The 18,788-nt window shown below is 37.5% G+C and overlaps 1 protein-coding gene across 2 annotated transcripts in view; it reads right to left on the bottom strand.

Moving 5' to 3' along the window:
- Positions 1-18,788, bottom strand: part of SUCLG2 (succinate-CoA ligase GDP-forming subunit beta) — a 112,780-nt gene that overhangs the window by 43,283 nt on the left and 50,709 nt on the right. For both annotated transcript variants that reach the window (XM_053989616.1, XM_053989617.1), the window contains exons 3-9: positions 18,293-18,392; positions 18,074-18,164; positions 11,902-12,054; positions 10,853-10,942; positions 8,314-8,410; positions 4,250-4,411; positions 2,709-2,851 (exon numbers count right to left, since the gene is read on the bottom strand). In XM_053989616.1, coding sequence (XP_053845591.1) covers positions 2,709-2,851; positions 4,250-4,411; positions 8,314-8,410; positions 10,853-10,942; positions 11,902-12,054; positions 18,074-18,164; positions 18,293-18,392 — 836 coding nt within the window. The remainder of the gene's footprint in view (positions 1-2,708; positions 2,852-4,249; positions 4,412-8,313; positions 8,411-10,852; positions 10,943-11,901; positions 12,055-18,073; positions 18,165-18,292; positions 18,393-18,788) is intronic.

The following is an 18,788-nucleotide window of genomic DNA, read 5'->3' as shown; positions in this document are numbered from 1 at the left end:
AGGGAAGACTGTACATTTCCTGCCAGAGCAGATGCACAGCACAAACTTACAGAAACAAGACAGGCAGGAAGAAGGAAAAGAAAAGAAGAAAGAAAGAAAAAAAGCAATTGGAATTTAGACAGCGAATGGAAAGGAATTCAGAACCATTGCAATGACCTGTCTAACCCAGGAAGTATTGGATATGGCAGACAGCAAACAAGACCAGCAGAGTGTAAAAAGGGTCACTGGCTCCAGGGACAGCATTTCCATCCAAAAGCCAGTGGATCACCTTTTGCAACAAAAACCCTCACTTTTTTTTTTTTCTCTCCAAGAATTATAGACACTGACAGCTGACAGGTTAAACCAGCAGCAAACCAGCCCAGATCTTCACTTTTCCCAAAAACAATATCCTCAGCTTCACTGAATGAAATCATGGCATACCTTGATTCGTTTATTTTCTTTGTCTGGGGCAGAGGAGGGGTAGTGTGTTTTTTTGCTTTGTTTGGGGTTGTTTTTTGGTTTTGGTGTGTTTTTTTTTTTGTTTTTTTTTTTTGCTTTAATACAAATAGACATTTTAAAGACAACTGAAGAGGGAGAAAGAGATCGTTTTCAGAGTGCAGTTGAACCTTTCCTTCTGGAAGATTTCATCTTCTGCAATGTCCTTAATTCTGCCAGCACAACTAAAAAAACAGCAATTCTCCATATTACAGCCCTGAAAACATTTTTTTTTTTTTTGTTTATTTCTTTAGTCTCCAGACATCTGGATATTTACAAAAATTAACTGAATCTCAAGTTCCCAAGAACAAATTTTTATCTTATCAAACCAGATGGGAATCAAGTTAAAGGCCACAGGGAAATGACTGACCAGATACAATCTGTGAGTGCTGCATTAGCCACAAAGACTCTTGGGACTGAAACCCTAACATAAGTTATGAAAACAGAGAATTCATCCAATTTTCTGATTATATATTAGTGAGCTAATGGACATGGTGCATCAGGAGAGGAAATAACAGACATTTGCTGTATTTTCTGAATAGAATAAAATAAAACATGAACTGTTTTGCCTTCTGCATCTTCAGCCAGTCAATGCCAGGACTGGCACAGCCCCAGCATAAATGCCTAATCCAGGTCCTTTCCACGCTCCCTTTTGCTTTCTCTCAGCAGCAGAGCTTCCCTAGCCCTGGTGTGTGCAGTTGGAAATAGTTAAGCAGTAACATATAAGCAGAATGTGTAATAGAAGGATATAACTACAAGTCAAATGTTGGGCACGCAGATGTTCTATAGCTGAGAGCTACTAGAATGCCTTTTTGTTTTAAAATTGTTTAAACTCAGTAAGCTTCATCACCAAAATGAATACCTGCTGCTTGTGCTGCAGCAGACAGTAGAAACTACTTAGCACAGTGATAATCACCAGCCAAGTTGTGTATCTGAGACGTTACTGCACCTGCTTCTCTACCACTAACACAAGTTTCAGAACTAAATTACATCTCAGGCAAAGCCAGACCATCACACGCTGCAGAGCAACTCAAACAACGAACACTTGAGGCATCAAGGTACCAGGTACTTAAAAAATATGCAGGGAGAGTTGCAACTGCAAAGAGCTTACGGTATGAAATTGACCTGTGCTTATTTTGTACTGTAAATTTTCTTCCTAATTTTGCCTTGAAATTTTGCTGCAAACAATGCCCACCTCTATTTGAAAAGCCACAGCATTTTGTCACTTGCTGCTGCACAGAGGACACAATTAGAGCAATATGATTGTCACAGGAAGGTGGCATTTAGGAGCCAGTATCACATCACAATGAACATGAGGAAAATGACTGGAATCACAGCAAACATGAGATAAAGGGGATGAAGGCAGATCCACAAAAAGAAGCAATATGTTGAAATAGGGACTTCAGCTGTGATGCTTAGGTGCAGGAAATGGGAAAGATGATCAAAGCCCTCCGACAGATTTCCATTAGTAAAAATATCAACAGCAAGGAAGGTCTGGCTGCACACAAAAGCAGAACTCCATGTTGGCAGGATGGGCAGCTGGCACTGCTCCAAAGCCCACGCCTGATCAATATTCTCTGAGCAGAGGGGACCAGTGACCTCAACACACATCTCTAGAAGTAACTCCTACTCAGTACACAGAGACTAATGTCTTCTCCTCTTGTTCAAAAAAGAAAAGAGCAACTGCAGCTCCATCTGCAAAAGGAAGTGTCAGAACGTTCCAGACTGTGATTCCAGCTTGGGAACGTTAATTAAATACAGATTATCCTGCAATGCAGAGTCAGATATTTTAGAAACCTTGAGTTTAAAACAGTACAAATCAGCCCTTCGAATTAGCTATTTGCTTAATTTTCCCATTTTTCTCCTCAGTCTACTGTGGTACTACACTATTAGGAATGACATTTTAAGCATCTAAGTCTCACAAATTCCATTTTGGGAGTGAGATGCTCTGAGTTCAGCACTGCAATGCCCAGCATTAGCACACCTGCACTTCTGTGTTGAACTGCCTGGAGAAAGCTCCCACTCACAACTCACCAGCAAAGCTGAACATGGATCAGGAATTGAAAAGTCTGTCCAGTGGTTCATATTGAATTCATTTTCCTCCCAGACTAGCCCTTTAGGAACTCACCCTCAGTGTTCTCACCATGATCTGGGTTTTTCTGTGAACTGTTCATGGTCCTACTCAGCCCCACTGCTGCACAGGGAAGCTCCCAGTCCAAACCCAACATTTTTACCTTTGGATCAGCAGTCAGCAGTTTGAATGCTTGATAGACTTGTGCTTCTTTCACACCTCCACCCAGATCCAAGAAGTTGGCTGGCTTTCCACCATTCAGGGATATTATATCACATGTTGCCATTGCAAGTCCAGCTCCATTGACTGTAATTGCAAACATCAAAGTGCTTATAATTCACATAGATAAGATCTGTGAAAAGGCTTCAAATGTATCAGCACAACCCCAGAACATGGCACAAAATGTTACACAGCTATTTCTAAATACTAGTGGCTATTCAAGGATATCCAATGCAACAAAGAATTCAAAATCTGGTGCAAACACACCAACATTTAGGTTTTTTTAGGGCTTAGAAGTGCACCGTCCTTTAAGCATGTATGAGCACTGGAACAGTAATTGTGGCAATGAAAGAACCTTCTGATTGTATTAAAAATAAAGAGATGTAAAAACTTCTGGGAATAGTGATGTGAAGGACAAATTGACTCTCTAAGCTCCTCTCCCCATCACTCTGATAGCAGTGGATGCTTTGTATTACTGCACCACAGACAACTCAGTTTTGGGGACAGACCTCAGATGTTCCTGAAACATCTTATTTCAGATTTGCACTAGTCTAGAAGCAATTCCATGGATAGGAAGATCTAAACTGGGAAAAGTGATGAGAATTATGTGTCCGCTTTATGTTGCTCCTATTGGACAAATGCTCCTGTGTCACCCAGAATAAAGACCACTAAAAAAGTAGCATAATGTTGGCAATTATTATTTGGGTTTTGGGATCTTTTTGGCTGTTTTTTTTTTTTTTTTAGTTGAGATTGAAGTCTCACTGTCACTTAACTGACTCAACTGCAACACATTATTAGATTCTTCTAGATTTGTGTTTGGAATACACATCTCAGCCAATATAAATGCTGGGCATTTTCTCACCAAGCCGAAAAAAAAAAACCCTAATTCAACTGGATTAATAATAAAATGTTGTATTGCCTAAAAGAATTTGTACAAGCACAACTGACTCTTCTACTTATCTCTTCTAAACAGCAGAGTAATTTCTGTTCTACAGAAACTTCAGGAAAATAAAACACCTGCCATTGCCAAGCATATTCTTTAGCAGCTTTCCTTAAAGGGAAATGGAGTTTAATATTCAGTTGTAACTGGGAATGTCACATTTACACAAACATACTTTTCAAGTGCCTTTTAAGTAACACACTCTTATTTTTTAAAATTAATTATTAGGTTTGGATGACCTTTCTTGTTTTGTTTTAATAACTGGAAAGACAAATTACATCAGGTTAAAAACTCAGAAATTGAAACTTCTTAGCCTTCTCTCTGACACCACTGCTTGTGTGCTGTGGCCATCAGCACAGTTTCCACACAATTTTAGTTTCATTCCTGCAAGAACTTGTGGAAGAACAGACAAAACTGCAGAAACACTCAGTAAAACAGACTGAAATTCTGTAAAGGGTGACCTGAATGTCAGATGTAAACAAAGTCTATACACTGAGCAAGCGTACATTTGTTTTCCAATGTCTTTTGGATGTATTTGTTCTTACCAAAGCAAGCAATGTTTCCATCCAGTCCTATATATTTTAAGTCATATTTGGCAGCTTCATTCTCTATGGGCTCGTTTTCAGACTTGTCATCCATGGCAAATATTTCTTTTTGCCTAAATTCTGCGTTGTCATCAAAGTTTATCTTGGCATCGAAGCAAACAACTGGAAGAGAAAATAAAACAACACCCAGGCATTTAGAGTTTAGAGACAGCCAGAGCTTCTGAAATATTGCAGCTCCTCCAGCAGCAAGGGGGAGGCTGCTTTGGGAATTTGGGAATGATGCTGCCTCCAACATAGGAGCAGCTGAAGTTCTAGCACCGAGTCCAGCAGGAAAGGACAGGGTTTCCATAAATCCTCTACTGAGAAAAGGCACAGCAAGACCTCCACAGCACACAGGAAGATCTTCTGTGTTTGCCACAAACAAAGCTCCTGTATGTTATTGTTGGAATCTGAAATGTAGGGAAGTCCCAGAACATTGGGCCTGTAAGCCAAAGCTTAGAATTAAACACAAGAGACTGAGACTTTGGAAAAAATTTCTAAACTTTGGTGATAGATGTGAGAATGTGGATTTATAGTTTAAAGCAAAAACACGTTAAGAAAAAGAAAGTTTAGAGTTTTAGAGTTTAAGATATAGAAAAAATAGAAGTAGTTACCAAAGTAAACAAGAGTTTAGAGTACAGTACTGTAAGTTTGTGTATCATAACATGATTAACTATGAAAAGTTGCACTGTAACGTAAGTTCATAAAATGAAATATTTAAGGATTCGGTCAAAAATATAAATATCTTTGTTGACAGTATTTTATTAGTTAATAAATTCTTAAAAGGTCTTGTAACTAGAAGTCTTGTAACCTTCTGAACTATAATGTAAAGATGTGAACTGAACTCACCCTTCCTACCTATATAAAAGATAAGAAAAATAAATTACATCATCTAAAACAATTCAGAAGTCCTGTCTCAAATTTCTTCAAAATTCCTAATTTGTTATGAAGGCAGTTTTTGTGATTTGGACAGGTGGGCTGCAGCAATGACACAGGAGAGTTTACCTTCCATATTTTGAAAGAATAACATATATAACAGGTAACACCAACCCAAAGCCATGTGTGGTAACATGTACTCATTCAGAGTTGAGCAACACAAAATGCTTTCCTTAGCTATATTTTGAATTTCTGATGTTATTAACTATACACACATTATTTCATTAGAGAGCTTAAAAAAACGGAAGCCAAATATGTTAAAAATAACCAAAAGATCACCTTTAAATAAAGAAAACCAGGAAAGTAAATACAAACCTTTTCATCAAGATCAAAATCCACTATGGTTATAAAAACAAATTAAGAAGTTGCTAAATCTGACTACATTAGATAAAAGATACAAAGGGCTGGCTAGCAGCTCCAATATTCACATAAACACAGCAGCAACAGAAATCCTGTAGAGTGTTATTTGCCTATTTTCTGACTCATTATTTCTATGGCTTTGCATAGGCAAATGCCTCATTAGATTAAAATGTTCTAAGTAAATGTAAGACTATATACTTAACATATTACTATGCCAGTAATTTCCCTTGTACTATGTTCAGATTATAATTACTGACTTAAACATAATTGATTTCTCAAGGCAAACCAATCAAATTTAAGTGCCTTTAAATGCTGTGTCCACAAAAATCTAATAGTTTTTCTATCTGCTGGTGTTTTTTATTCACATTGCCACTGGGACATGTCCGTGGTACCTGTGCATGTGTTCATGAGCATTGCAGACACCTGGAGGTCAATGACAATGAAGAGGACAATTTTAGTCTGGTGGAAATGTAACTCTGTTCAATATACAGTTTCTTAACTTAGGAAAAAAATAGCTAAGGAAACAGCAAATAAAACATTTACACAAGTAGGAGAGTCTCAACTGTATATCTTGATTTGCATTGGGTTTTCTTGGTTTGGGTTTTTGATGTTGATTTAAAAAAAAAAATGAATATTTGACTTGTAACTGATAACAGATTAAAGCTATCAAATTTCACTTCAGTGACTGCAGTTTCAGAAAATTGTTCATGAGTGTATATAAAAAAATCTCTTGGAAGAGTCCAGATCTTACCTGGCCAATTATCATGTGGGAATGTGCCAAAAAGCAGAAATATCTGCAGCTCCTAACATGCTTCCAAGGCACTAGAGCTGCTTTAATTATTTTCTTTAGCAATGAAATAAGACAATTTTTCTTCTTCAAGCTTTCAGGTGCTTAAATTGCTAAACCCACTCAAAGCTAGAGTACAACTGCAGTTTCAGAGCTCTGTTTACCTTACACACAAAACATCTTCCATGTCACATTAATAGAAACTCATTTGTACAGAACATTCATCTTTAACAAAGGCCATGCTGTACAAAATAGCAGCAAAATCAGGTATGAATATTTATCAAACCATTTTCACTAACAAAAGCACATTGTTATATGTATGATAGATTATACAAATGGATTTTTCAAACAAATATCAAAGAATGCTCCAACACTTATATTCATGAAGTACTTCTGTTGTTTTTGTTAGTAGTGTAGGATTTTTGTCATCTGCCAATTCAACAGTTTACACAGAGAGCAAACAAAACAAAAGCAAACAACAAAAAAAAAAGGAAGTTTCAGGCTTCTGACCCATTAGTGTTAACAAATAATTTGCTAGGATATTAAACAAGCAAATACATACAACCTGATGGAAATCCACACAAGTGATAAACACAAAACACAGCAAGAAGTAAATCCATCTTATCCATTACTTTGACAAGAATCATGGGCTTCATACAGAGACTTACATTTTATCATTAGGAAGAGCTGCATTAAGCTACTCAAATGTTCTTCCATTTGTTTTATCTTTATTCTTCTTTAAAGACATTTCAGATGGAGAAACTGCTAGCACGAAAGGAATAAGCACAGGAAGATTCCTGTGCATTTCTGTGATCAAGAAGCCTTTCACAGCTTGAAACCCACTCTGTTTCTGCTCCTCAGCTTCCTGGATGCAAACCACATGGGGAAAAACCTCGGAGAAAACAGCACAAAATCTCCTACCATGCCTCAGATTAAGCCCTTCTCACTAAATATGCACAGCCATTCCAGGAGAGCTAACTGGGTAACTTATCCAAATCTTTATTTCCACAGAGCCACCTCACAGAACTCCAGCAAGGGTGCAAGGTGAGCGCCACCATGGCTCTTTCCGATCTTTAAGGGCCACATTTTATTTCCTTTCATTACTTTCTGTCCTCTCCCTCACTTGCCTCTTCTTGCACACCAATTTCTCCTCTTGTAGCCACCAAATAAGCCTTCAGCACGTCAGTGAAATGGAACAGTGAGGAGGTGACTGTGATCCCCCTGGATCAGCCCTACCATATTTCAATATCCCACAGGCACCTTTAATTCCTCCCCTCTTCACCTTTGTCCAAGTTGCTTGGACAAAAATGACAAATGGAAGGAAAGGTTTAATCTGGAATACCAACTGTTATAATGAGGTGAAAGCTAATTCAGCTCCTCAGTTTTACCCTACACCTCCTCAGCTCTGTAGTCATGGTGCAGAAAGGTCAACGACCCTTTTTCTTCCCAAAGGATGTGGCCAAGTGTCTGTTTCAGCTGAAATTTGTCCTGTGCTCTAGTAGACTGCAGAGTCATGCACTTTAAAATTTAAATTACCCATATGAATGTAAACATAAAAGAACAAGTTTCTTTCCACACAATCTCAGTAATTCTAGCAGCATTAACATACACACACAAAAAAAAAAAAAAACCCAACAAAAAAAAAAAACCCACAAAACAAAATCAAGAAAACCCCGACTTTGTCCATGAGCAGAAGAGCAGAAAATGTTGCTGACTCTCACCAAGCAGAACATGTAGAAGCCAATACTTCCAGTATTTGGATGAAACAACAAAAGGTATTGAAATATACAATCTGCCAAGGGAATATTTATGAATATTGTTTAAATTACATTACAAAATGAAATTAAGGCAAAGCTGCTGCTAGATCCTTCTATGCAATTTAATTTATAGTTTGCATAAATAAAAATTATAATGCATTCATTTGTTTCCTTCAATTTCTTACCTTGCCCTTCTGGAGTTTCACCAAAGGGATTGACTTCAACCTGAGTGGCATCAATTTTCAAGAAAAGATTATACAGCTTCTTAATTTGATCTGCTGCCTAAATGTGATCAAATGATTTACAATTACCACACAGAAAAATAAAAGTTCATGTTTTCAAGGCAAAGTTAGAGCATTATTGATTATTTTTAAAGTATTACATTGCTCAGTAATTCTAGATAATCACTGCTTTTATTTCTGTTTTCTTAACCATATTCATATAGTCTCTTACACTCTTGTAATGCAGCATTATGATACTGTGTAAGATGTAGTAAAAGTGCATTTAAAGACTACAAAAACTGCAGGTTTTCTACAGAATAGACAGTGCAATTACTATGACAAGTTTAATTTGGGAAGTGACTGAAGGCACCAGCATAATGAAGTGTTCTCTGGTACGCCGAGATCTGAATTGCATTCACATTGATCAGTCTGAAGTCAGAAACCACAAAGTAGTTTGTGCACTCTGGTAACTTCAGCAAAAACATCTATTTCTCCTTCTTACATCAGTCTGAAATTTTTTCTTGAAGAACTTGCATCTGAACTTACATCTGTTTACTCATTCCAAGATACTCTTGCTTGTTCCCTATTACTCCTCACCATCTATCCCCATGCCTGATTCCGTGGCTGCAAGTATCACCACTGACTACTCATTTCCAAGTCTTTTGTTCTTTTAATATTTTTTCCACTAATAGAACTACTTAAAAACAGCAACATGAACATGTATTTAAAAATCCCTTTGGTTCATTACACAGTGTGAACCTATTAGCTGAAATAAGTTTGCAGATGGAGTGCACTAATAAAGAACCACTCATTTTTTTCCTCTCATTACTGATAAGCTAACTGAAGTGCACAACCCAAAAATACTTGTGACCTCTCCTAATAAGTGAAATGATTTAGAACGAAGAAAGCATAAGTCAGCTTTCCCCTACAAGGTCAGTCATGCAAAAGAAAACATTACAAGTGGAAAGAATCAACCCCAACCCCAGTTCTGCCCAGAGAGGTTGTGGAGTCCCCATTCCTGGAAGTGTTCAAGGCTAGGCTGGATGGGGCTTTGAGTGACCTGATCTAGTGGAAGGTGCCCCTGCCCAGGGCAGGGTGGTTGAAACTGGATGTTCTTTAAGGTCCCTTCCAACCTAAACCACTCTGTGATTCTGTGCTAAGATTCTTTAAAGAGTCACAGTTGGGAAGCAGTTCCTTAGGAACAAATTCCTTAGGAAGCCTCTCCTCCTCGAGAGTTATCAGTTAAAGCACTCTCAGTGGGTTTGACTTTAAAAAAACCCATCAGCTGTAAATGTGCAGCAGCTTCCTTGGCACACACCCTCAGGCTGACAAACCACCCCAAGAGCACGGGGGGAGGGTTTCAGCAGTGACACTGGGGAGGCAGCCCCACCATGAACCCCACATTGATTCTGGGCCACCTCCAAAGCTGCTGTTGGCACAGTGCTCTGCTGTAATTGCACCAGAACACCAGATTCACTTCACTTTTATTAAGGGCTGCTCCATCTTTCAGCACCTCTCTGAATCAGGCAGCTTAATGCCAACGCTTCCCTTTCTCAGGGTCTATAAGAACTGAGCCTCTTCAAGCAGAAAATCCCAGCCTAGCACTAGAGAATGTATAAGTAAATACCAGGATTTGTCTGGATAAAAACTATGTCCCTGTGCTTCAGTGAATTCCTTTTAGTTGACTGCATGAGGGAAGAAATGCATTCCTGCAGCATTATTAAAATGTGTTGTTTAAAAGTCCATACATATTTGCTGTTAATTATTAAGTACCAGAACTCTTCAAGGGTTGAAAGGTTCTACATAATCATTCCTCCTCATTATATATACAGCTAAATCTTCAAATGTGTGTTAATCAACTTAATCATTATGCATTTGTTAATTGCATGTTAGGATAGAAAAGAATTAAAACTGCTGAATTAAAAATAAAGGAGTTCTACAAAAATGAGTTTCATACTACAGAAAAAAACCCAGGCCAGCTTAAATGAGCTCTCTTCTCTTTTGTCCAAAATGATGCACATAGGCAAATATATATATTCAAAATATATATGTACAGAAAAGAGATACTGAAAATACAACATGCTGGCATGCTTTTGTTTCTGAGTTGAAGAATAAAAAAAATTTTAAAAGTTTCAATCACAAAGCCAGATACATTTTTATTTCTCCTTATCCTAAGAGCCAATTTTCAAAACCAGCTCTACCCATGCCATTCATGGAGCTCCAGTGGAATTCCAGTGAAAACAAAGGAATCCCACATGGTGGAACAGCATGTTGCCATCAACTGCTTCAAAGACAGGGGACTCTTTAAAACTAGAAGGAGCTTATTCAAAATGCTAAAGCCTAATGACAATTACATAGTGCAATTTAGTATTTAGAATGTCAAAATGATCCCGATTTAATGGACACTTGGCCTTTCCAAGTGGCCATTCCTCTTGGAAAACATTTAACATAGAGCTGGGCTAAAAAGTCCTCAGCCTAAAGCCAGGGAGTGGAGTCAAGTTACCTGCTGCTGCAAAGGTCCTTGGAATCCCAAATTTTTTGCCATCTGCAACGCCTGATGATCCTTTATGCCTTCAAAAATATCTATTTCCTCCTGCAACAGTAACATGAGTAAATCTAACTAAATATTCCATCAGAATGGAGGTTTGTAGCTTCAAAAGGAAAACACTTAGTGTACATGTGCAAATTAGTAATTAAAGCCTGGCTGTTTGCCAAGGCTCCCCAACACTGAGGCTATAGCAGCTGCCTATAGGGGATGTTATAATTACCACACTGACTATGAAACAGTCCTTCCAAAAAATATGTCATTCTTCAGGGTGGCACGCTGACAAGACAATGTGACACCAGTTTTCACTTTTAATTACTGTACAGATGGCATTGACGAATATTTAGTCTGTTAATTTTTATGACATATTCTGGAATATTTTCAAGGCAATGAGTGTCACTGCCCAGTAACACTGTGAAGTTTATATGATTTTTAAGTGCACATTAAATATTTTTACAATTTTTCAAAAATTATACTTGATTGTATCAATTATTTTCTCAGCTGAATAGCTTGTCTACTCATTATCTTGCCACAGTAACTTAAAAAATACTTCAGTGTAGTCATCATTAAGAAAGTAATTACAACAGTTGTATTTCAGATGCAAAAGTCTTGCAGGTACAAAAAAAAAAATTAACAACTCTGCCAATTAGAGAAAAACAGCCACAGAAACAGTAAGTATATTGGCACCAAGCCACCTGTGAAAAAAGGTGTACCTTCCTGAAAGTGAAACCCACTCATAAAACATTTCAGATATGAAGTTTAACATATCACATAACAGCCAGATTTAAGATCTTTTTGTAATTGAAAAATTCTAGTAAAATCAGATGTTAAATATGCTTCTTTTACTAGATGACAGGTATGATCCTGTATTTGATGAAACACTCTTTTTATGGTTCTTCCTGTCTCCTTTTTACATGGAAGAAGGAAAAATGGGACGAGAATGGGGAAAAATATTATTTTGGATAACTGACAAGGAAAATTGTTGTTGTAGAACATTATTCCAATACCTTAAAGATAAGTTCTGGGCTAGTTACTGCAACTTCTTCTATGTCCACACCACCCTGTGGACTGCCAACCATGACAGGTCCATTGCAGGCTCTGTCCATCAGAATTGCAAAGTATGTTTCCCTGGAAATATCCAGTGCTTCTGCAACCATCACCTAAAAATGGATAGAGGCAAGGAAAGAAAGCATCAGTGGTTCTGACTGGTCCTTCTGCTTTGCCTTAAAATGCAGCAGTTTGATACTTGCTAGCCTGAAAAGAAACATTGGTTTCACTGCTTTTACCACAGTACTACAACCCTGTGACCTTTTTCCCAAGAAATGCTCTCTCCTTAAGGAGGAGACTCCTCTAATGCTGCTCTTCTCACCAGGGCCTGCAGTGAGCAATGTACACCAGGAACACCTCAGTGCTGGGGTTTTTCCTGCTGTGTCCATACTGCAGACCTCTACATTACCATTTTATCCCAATAATTTGGGATAATTCTTGATTATCAGGACAGTAAATCTGGAAATCAAGAAAGACTTGAGTCCCAAAGGACTCAGTGTGCAGACCACACAGACAGAAGGACTGGCACGTTGGCTTTTGGATGCATCTGGCCAGCAGTGCTGCTCTCTCCAGAAAATCCTCAGGCTTAATTTCCCTCCTTATTCTTTCCAAAGGCCACCCAACCCTTATAATCTCTGCACTGAATTCCTGCCCTGCCCAAGTATCTCTTAATAAAATGGGTTTGCAGCTAATTCTGCCATCCAGCTTTTTACTTTCAATTTAGAGAGTCAAGCAAATGTGTGTCCTTCAGATACTGGCAGAACCTAGAAACACAGATATGTGTTTTTCAATTTATTACTATAAGCTACAGAGCCATTTAGCACCAGTATCTGACAGACACCACAGCACAAAACAGAAAGATGATTCAAATCCCACATTTGGAATCTACAAGCATCACATTAAAAGTGTCAGAAATTGGCCCATATAAAGTCTTTGCTACAATTTTTTCCCTCCTCCCAAAAACAAGACAAGGTCCTTTCCACTTTAGTATTACAATAACTGTACCTTCCTCCTCACCTGAGCTGTTTTTGCAATAGCTTAACAATAGCTATCCAAGCAATTTCAGAGACTGAGTAGTTTTACATTTGCAAAGGACTCACAAAACTGTTTCACTGTAAGAATAAATTAAAAACTAAATTTCCCAAACATTCTTAATTTTAGGAAAAAAATCTGCACATGATCATTAATAATTGTTGCCTGTGATCAAAACAGATGCTATAATCAAAGTTGCAAAGATTGTAGTTCTGCTCTGCACTACAGTTTTGCTTTTCCATCTTAAATTGAAGCAGCCACCTCTGTCATTTAATAAGCATTATATTCTTCCTTAAGAGAGCTACTATTTCCCATCTTTCAATGGAAGCCGTAGAAATCAGGAAATTAACTTCCCAAATATCAATATAATTAAGAAGGATTAAGTGGCAACATCTTCCTAACACGGTCTGTTTCTGAAGTGACAGTTTTGAACAATGACTGCAGACAATGATCATCACTGAATATACCACAAGGAGAAATTCATTCTCTCAGTCAGCAGATCCAAGAGGCATTTTATACCTGCAGCCTTAAAACTCTGCCTACCTGGCACAAGGTGCTCCATCAAACGAGTATTCCTGGGGTTTTCATAGTTCAAGGACTATAAACAGGAAAGATGCACTATACTTTCACCCAAGTCACATTTTTGACAGTCTATTCCAGAGTACATAAGAAAGGATGTAGGGACTTCCTGCCAGGCAGTAGGTATTAGAGAAGAGGGAGGAAAAAATATGTAAGAAACAAGGAATCAAATAAAGCCATCAGTGCTCAGAATTGAATGAAAGATGAAATTTCTTTATGGTCTTTTTGACTTGGAAGAAATTTGCTTTATAGTAATTTTGTTTCCTTGTACTTTTTCCCTCACTTTATTCACACAACATAGGGGGATGTAAAGGAATAGTTCAAATAAGCGACTGTTCAAAAGGAAATTAAAGAAAGCAGGGTGAAGGAGAGAACCAAGAATGCAGAAAACTACTGTACTACTTAAAAGCATCTGCCTATTTTAGTCTACTACAGAGGGATGCTAAAAGACAACTTCAGAGACATAGCTTGGCTACCTGCCAAGATTTGTCAAATTAACAAGCAAGGGTAGGGAAAGCATCCTTAATTTGCTACTATTTTTACCTGCATCCATGTTTTCACCTTCTTACATATCCTGCATCAATGTATCTGAAAAATGTGAGTCAGTTGCTTTAGACATAAGTGAGATAAAACCAACTGGTCCTACTGGATCTTGTCAGAGCTGTTCAGACAGCTTCCACAGAGATCAGGGTCAGGGCCAGACTTAGGATGGGAATACACTCAACAAGTTTTGAGGAATACATTTGCAGGCACAGCAGGTGGAACTAACATTATTAAATCAGGTATCTTCAACTGAGACTTCCAGCTGGAGTGATTGTCCTCACTGTTGCTAATTAACAATGTCAACATCATCAGATACTTCTCTGTCTTAATTCACAAAACTACTGTCTACTTTGCAGTAGGCAACCTTAGAGCAAAAATTATAAGATTGTGAAATATCTCTAATTTCTCCCAACAAAATAACTTTCCTTCACCATCCTCCCCGTTTGATGCAGAGCAAAGCCAGGGAAATTGGTGTTCCAGGTCTTTAAATATCATTTAAGTCTACCTATCACTCACATGACAGAACTAATGCAAACACATTGATGAACAGTTAAGAATAGTGAAATTGAATCTACAGACTGTTGACTCTTCTCACATTTCTGTTATGCTTTTGATAAAGAATATGACACATCATTATCTGTTTACCATATCATATTTATATTTAAAATGTCCTGGGGAAAAATCAGTTTTCATTAAAACTTCTTGACAACTTCAAGCTTTCCTTCTCTGTAACAAATCATTACCTAAAAGTTTAAGTCACACATCTAATGTCATGAGGGTAACTGTAACAGGTTTTCTTAAACAGAATCAAATATGCAAAATGTTCATTCTGTTATTGCTTGGAGAGAAAAAACACAGGTAGTGAATTCTCAGGTTGTCATGATAAGAGAAGACTGTCATCACAGATAGCCAGGCTCTCCAAATTCCACATGCCATAAGAGGATTTTATATAAACTCACAAAACAGGTTCCAAGTTAGGAGGGAATTGAAGAGATTGCTATTAATTTGAGAAACATCAATCTGAACAGGCACAAACACACTTTAAATTCTGTAGCAGGTGCACAAGCTGAGACAGAAAGCTGAAACTATAATTTCCTGTTTCATAATTATTCTAATTGTAGAAAATGTCTACCTTTTATACCTTCCTTACAAATAGATGTAGAAGGTGACTTCCACTCCCTGACTTGACATTAGCTCATTGATTGCCTCACAGAAAGTGACATAATAAATATTTTCCTTCTGAAAAATGCTTATTACTTTTTTTTTTTTTAATAGGAGTATTTTAAACCACTCAAACTTTCCAGAACACTGAAAAGTTTAAAAAGCACAAATCCTTTTCTTTTCTTCCTGAAATGCAATTTTCCTTAAGTACATGTAGAACACAAACTCTCCCATACAAGCAGAGAGAAAGCATGTGCCTTGAAATAGAAAAAAAATGCCCGTGATTTGTTCTCACTTTCCCCACTGCCCTTAGCAAGCCCAGAGAGTCTGCCTGGCATTTTCAGAGCATTAAGTTCCCACTGCATTAAATGATATCTCAGACTTAGCTAAATTTATATATTTAATGATATGACAGTAGCTTGCCCCTTGATTAAAATGTCAGTATTTGATTTTGTAGTCCTGACATCACAAACCTGAGTACCTCAGCTCGTCTAACTACCTTTAAAATCCCAACATGAGCTAACTTTGTAAATGAGAAATTATTTTAAAACAGACATAATTCTGCTGGGAAATAGTTTTTTGATGAAGTAGTGCATAATTTCAAACATGCTTCCTTCACTATCTAATAAGCATAACATTGGGCAAACTGCTACAAAATGAATTAATTTAAGGAGGGTATATGCTCTTACCATTAATTACTAAGAATCAAGAACTCAATACCAAAAATTATAAAACATACTAGTTAAAAGCCAACATAGTTTTAAAAGCCAGCTCTGTAATCAGGATGAAAGTCTATGATTTTGCTATAATTTTGCAAATTATCCCAGTGAAAAGCACCACAGTGGTTTATCATGGATCAGCATTAAAATAGCAGTTTCCCTGGAACTCTATAGCAAAGGAAAAATACACAGTCTTTCAAGGCTGTGCACAATCCTGTACCACCAAAATAAATATCTGAAGTTCAGTAGTGCAAACTTCACCTTAAACTTCACCTCTGCCCCAGCTGCTTAGTCCTGCCCACTGTTCATTCACACAAACAACATGTGGAGGGGGAGAAAGGAGCCACAAGTTAAATATTCTATGGCTACATGGCACAAAAGTCATCCTAATATGAATCCCTTGAATAATCCATGTCAAAAAACCCCCAACACCCATACTCTTCTTCCACTTCTATCAATTTCAAAGAAAATGAGAAGTTTCTGTTTCAGAACTGAATCTGTCAATGATGAACAGGCTTGCACAAAAAAGTAGAATTTCTGTATGGATGTATTCAAGGCAGGCCAACTAGGGCAAAAGAATAAAAACAAAGAACTTATAAAAAAGAAAGTTGCTTTTACAATACTAATTTTCCCAAGCAGAGTGCCTTAATATGGAAAAGGTATATCCTGTCTTATATCCTTAGTATTACCAGGATCTCTGACAGACATGCCTTAATGGTAACACTGAGTCTCCTATTTTAATATATAGTATTTCTTTTTAAAAACAGCTCTGAGGAGTGATGGTAATCTGCTCTCCTTGCTCCCCAAGAGAAGAACTGCCTGAACACCTTCCTCCACCCTCATTAGACAGGATCTTTCCAGACAGGTGCTCCTTCCCCTTCTATGCTAATACACCAAGCTGTTCACAGGATATTAAATGTGAACTGCAGCTCCTTCAGCTCATGCCAAATTATTTCCTGGCATCAGATAGAGTGTGGCTCTTGACTACTTACCTGTATGAGGATTCTTGCTCAGCAAAACAAAGCAAGAGATAAAAACACACACAGCAGACAGGCAATTGCCAGGATTTCCTGACTCGCAGAATTTTACTAATTTGAAGGAGAATCTTGCTGAATCTTTGCTTCTCTCATTTAGGCCAATACAGAACAAGTCATTTATGTTGAAATGAATCTTGGTGCCTTGCAGAAAGCACCATCATTGGAAAATGAACTCCCATGTTCATCTGGTACCTCAACCACTACCATGAACACATATTTTAGTCTGTATCTGCCACAGGTAGAAAGAATCTACTGTTGAGACACTTTTTTCAATTGAGAAAAAAATCTCATGTAAACCTTTCAATACTTAAAGGGGACTTACAATAAAGATGGGGACAAACTTCTTAGTAGGGCCTGTTGCAATAAGTCAAGGTGGTTCTAAACTAAAGAAGACAGATTTTAATTACATATAAGAAGGAATTTTTTTACAATGAGGGTGGTGAGGCACTGGCACAGCTCGCTCAGAGCAGCAGAGCAGTGGTGGATGCCCCATCCCTGGAAAGATTCAAGGCCAGGTTGGATGGGGCTCTGAACAGCCTGATGTGGTTGAAGATGCCCCTGCTCATTGCAGGGAGTTGGCCTGAAGGAATTTTAAAGATTCCTTTCAACTAAAACCATTCTGTGATTCATCTGTCACTCTGTTAAGACTTGTCCAAACCTGAGGGTGACTGAAGTACAGATAATATTATTACTAAAGGGAACCATGTGTCTACTGTTTCTGTAAGCAGAATGTCAATAAGCACGTACAGCTAATGCTATAGTGCAGTTGTATCACCACTTAGCATGTGTTTGATGGAAGATAAGCCTCTGACAAAGGATTCCTTTCAATATACATTGAGAAATCAATTTATTTTTCCATCAGTGCACATGCCAAAATTGATGAACAAAATATATACACAAACAGAAGAAGTAACATCTTTTTTTTCTTTTTAATCAATTAGATGTAATCAATCAGGAATTGGAGAAGGATTGAAAAAAAAATCTATGTTGTACATCCCAGCTTATTAATGCAAAATTGCAGCTGAACATTGTTTTCAACTTTCAAGAGGCCAAATTCTTACCTTTTTAACTGTCACACCATCCTTTGGAGTTTGCTTGGTTGACAGATTGTACCCAATCATCTGTTTAGCAAGCTGTTCAACAGTCTTAGGGCTACAAACAAAGGAAAAATGTTAGTTTACTGAAAAATACTAAAAGAAACAGTCCATTGCTATTGTAAACAGCCTAAGTATTACACAAGGAGCAATTTATTTATAGTTTTTTCAATTGAAAGTACTTACTCTTTAGTTAGATGAACTCCTCCTTTCAATCCACTATTGAAAATACCTTTCCCTCTCCCTCCAGCCAGAATCTGTGCCTTCAGAACAATTTCCTTTGCCTCTGTAAAAGAAAAACACATTGCAATTCTGTGGTTTGTCAATTATTGAGCTTGTTAGTATGAGATCAAAAAGCATTTCCAGATTGGACTCTTAAACCAACAAGAAGTTGTTTATAACTAGTGAGCAATAAAACAAGAGTAAATTCATCACTTCTATAAAGCAACCTTGTCAAAAAAGAATTGCTCAAGGAAGTTAAGGGATACACAGCTTATCAGGCAGATAAATAAGTCATTGTGAGGATCAGAACTGTTGTTATGCTGTTAATGCTCCATGACCTGCACAACAAACCACACAACCAGCCCAGCTCTGTGGCTCACACACTGGCACAGCTTTTAAACATAAATCAGATCATATTTTGTCTTGAATGCACAACAAAAAAATGCTCATCAAGGGAAAC

Source organism: Vidua macroura, chromosome 13 (assembly GCF_024509145.1).
Source record: "Vidua macroura isolate BioBank_ID:100142 chromosome 13, ASM2450914v1, whole genome shotgun sequence".
NCBI classification, from domain to species: Eukaryota; Metazoa; Chordata; class Aves; order Passeriformes; family Viduidae; genus Vidua; species Vidua macroura.
This window is presented reverse-complemented; position numbering and strand designations above follow the sequence as displayed.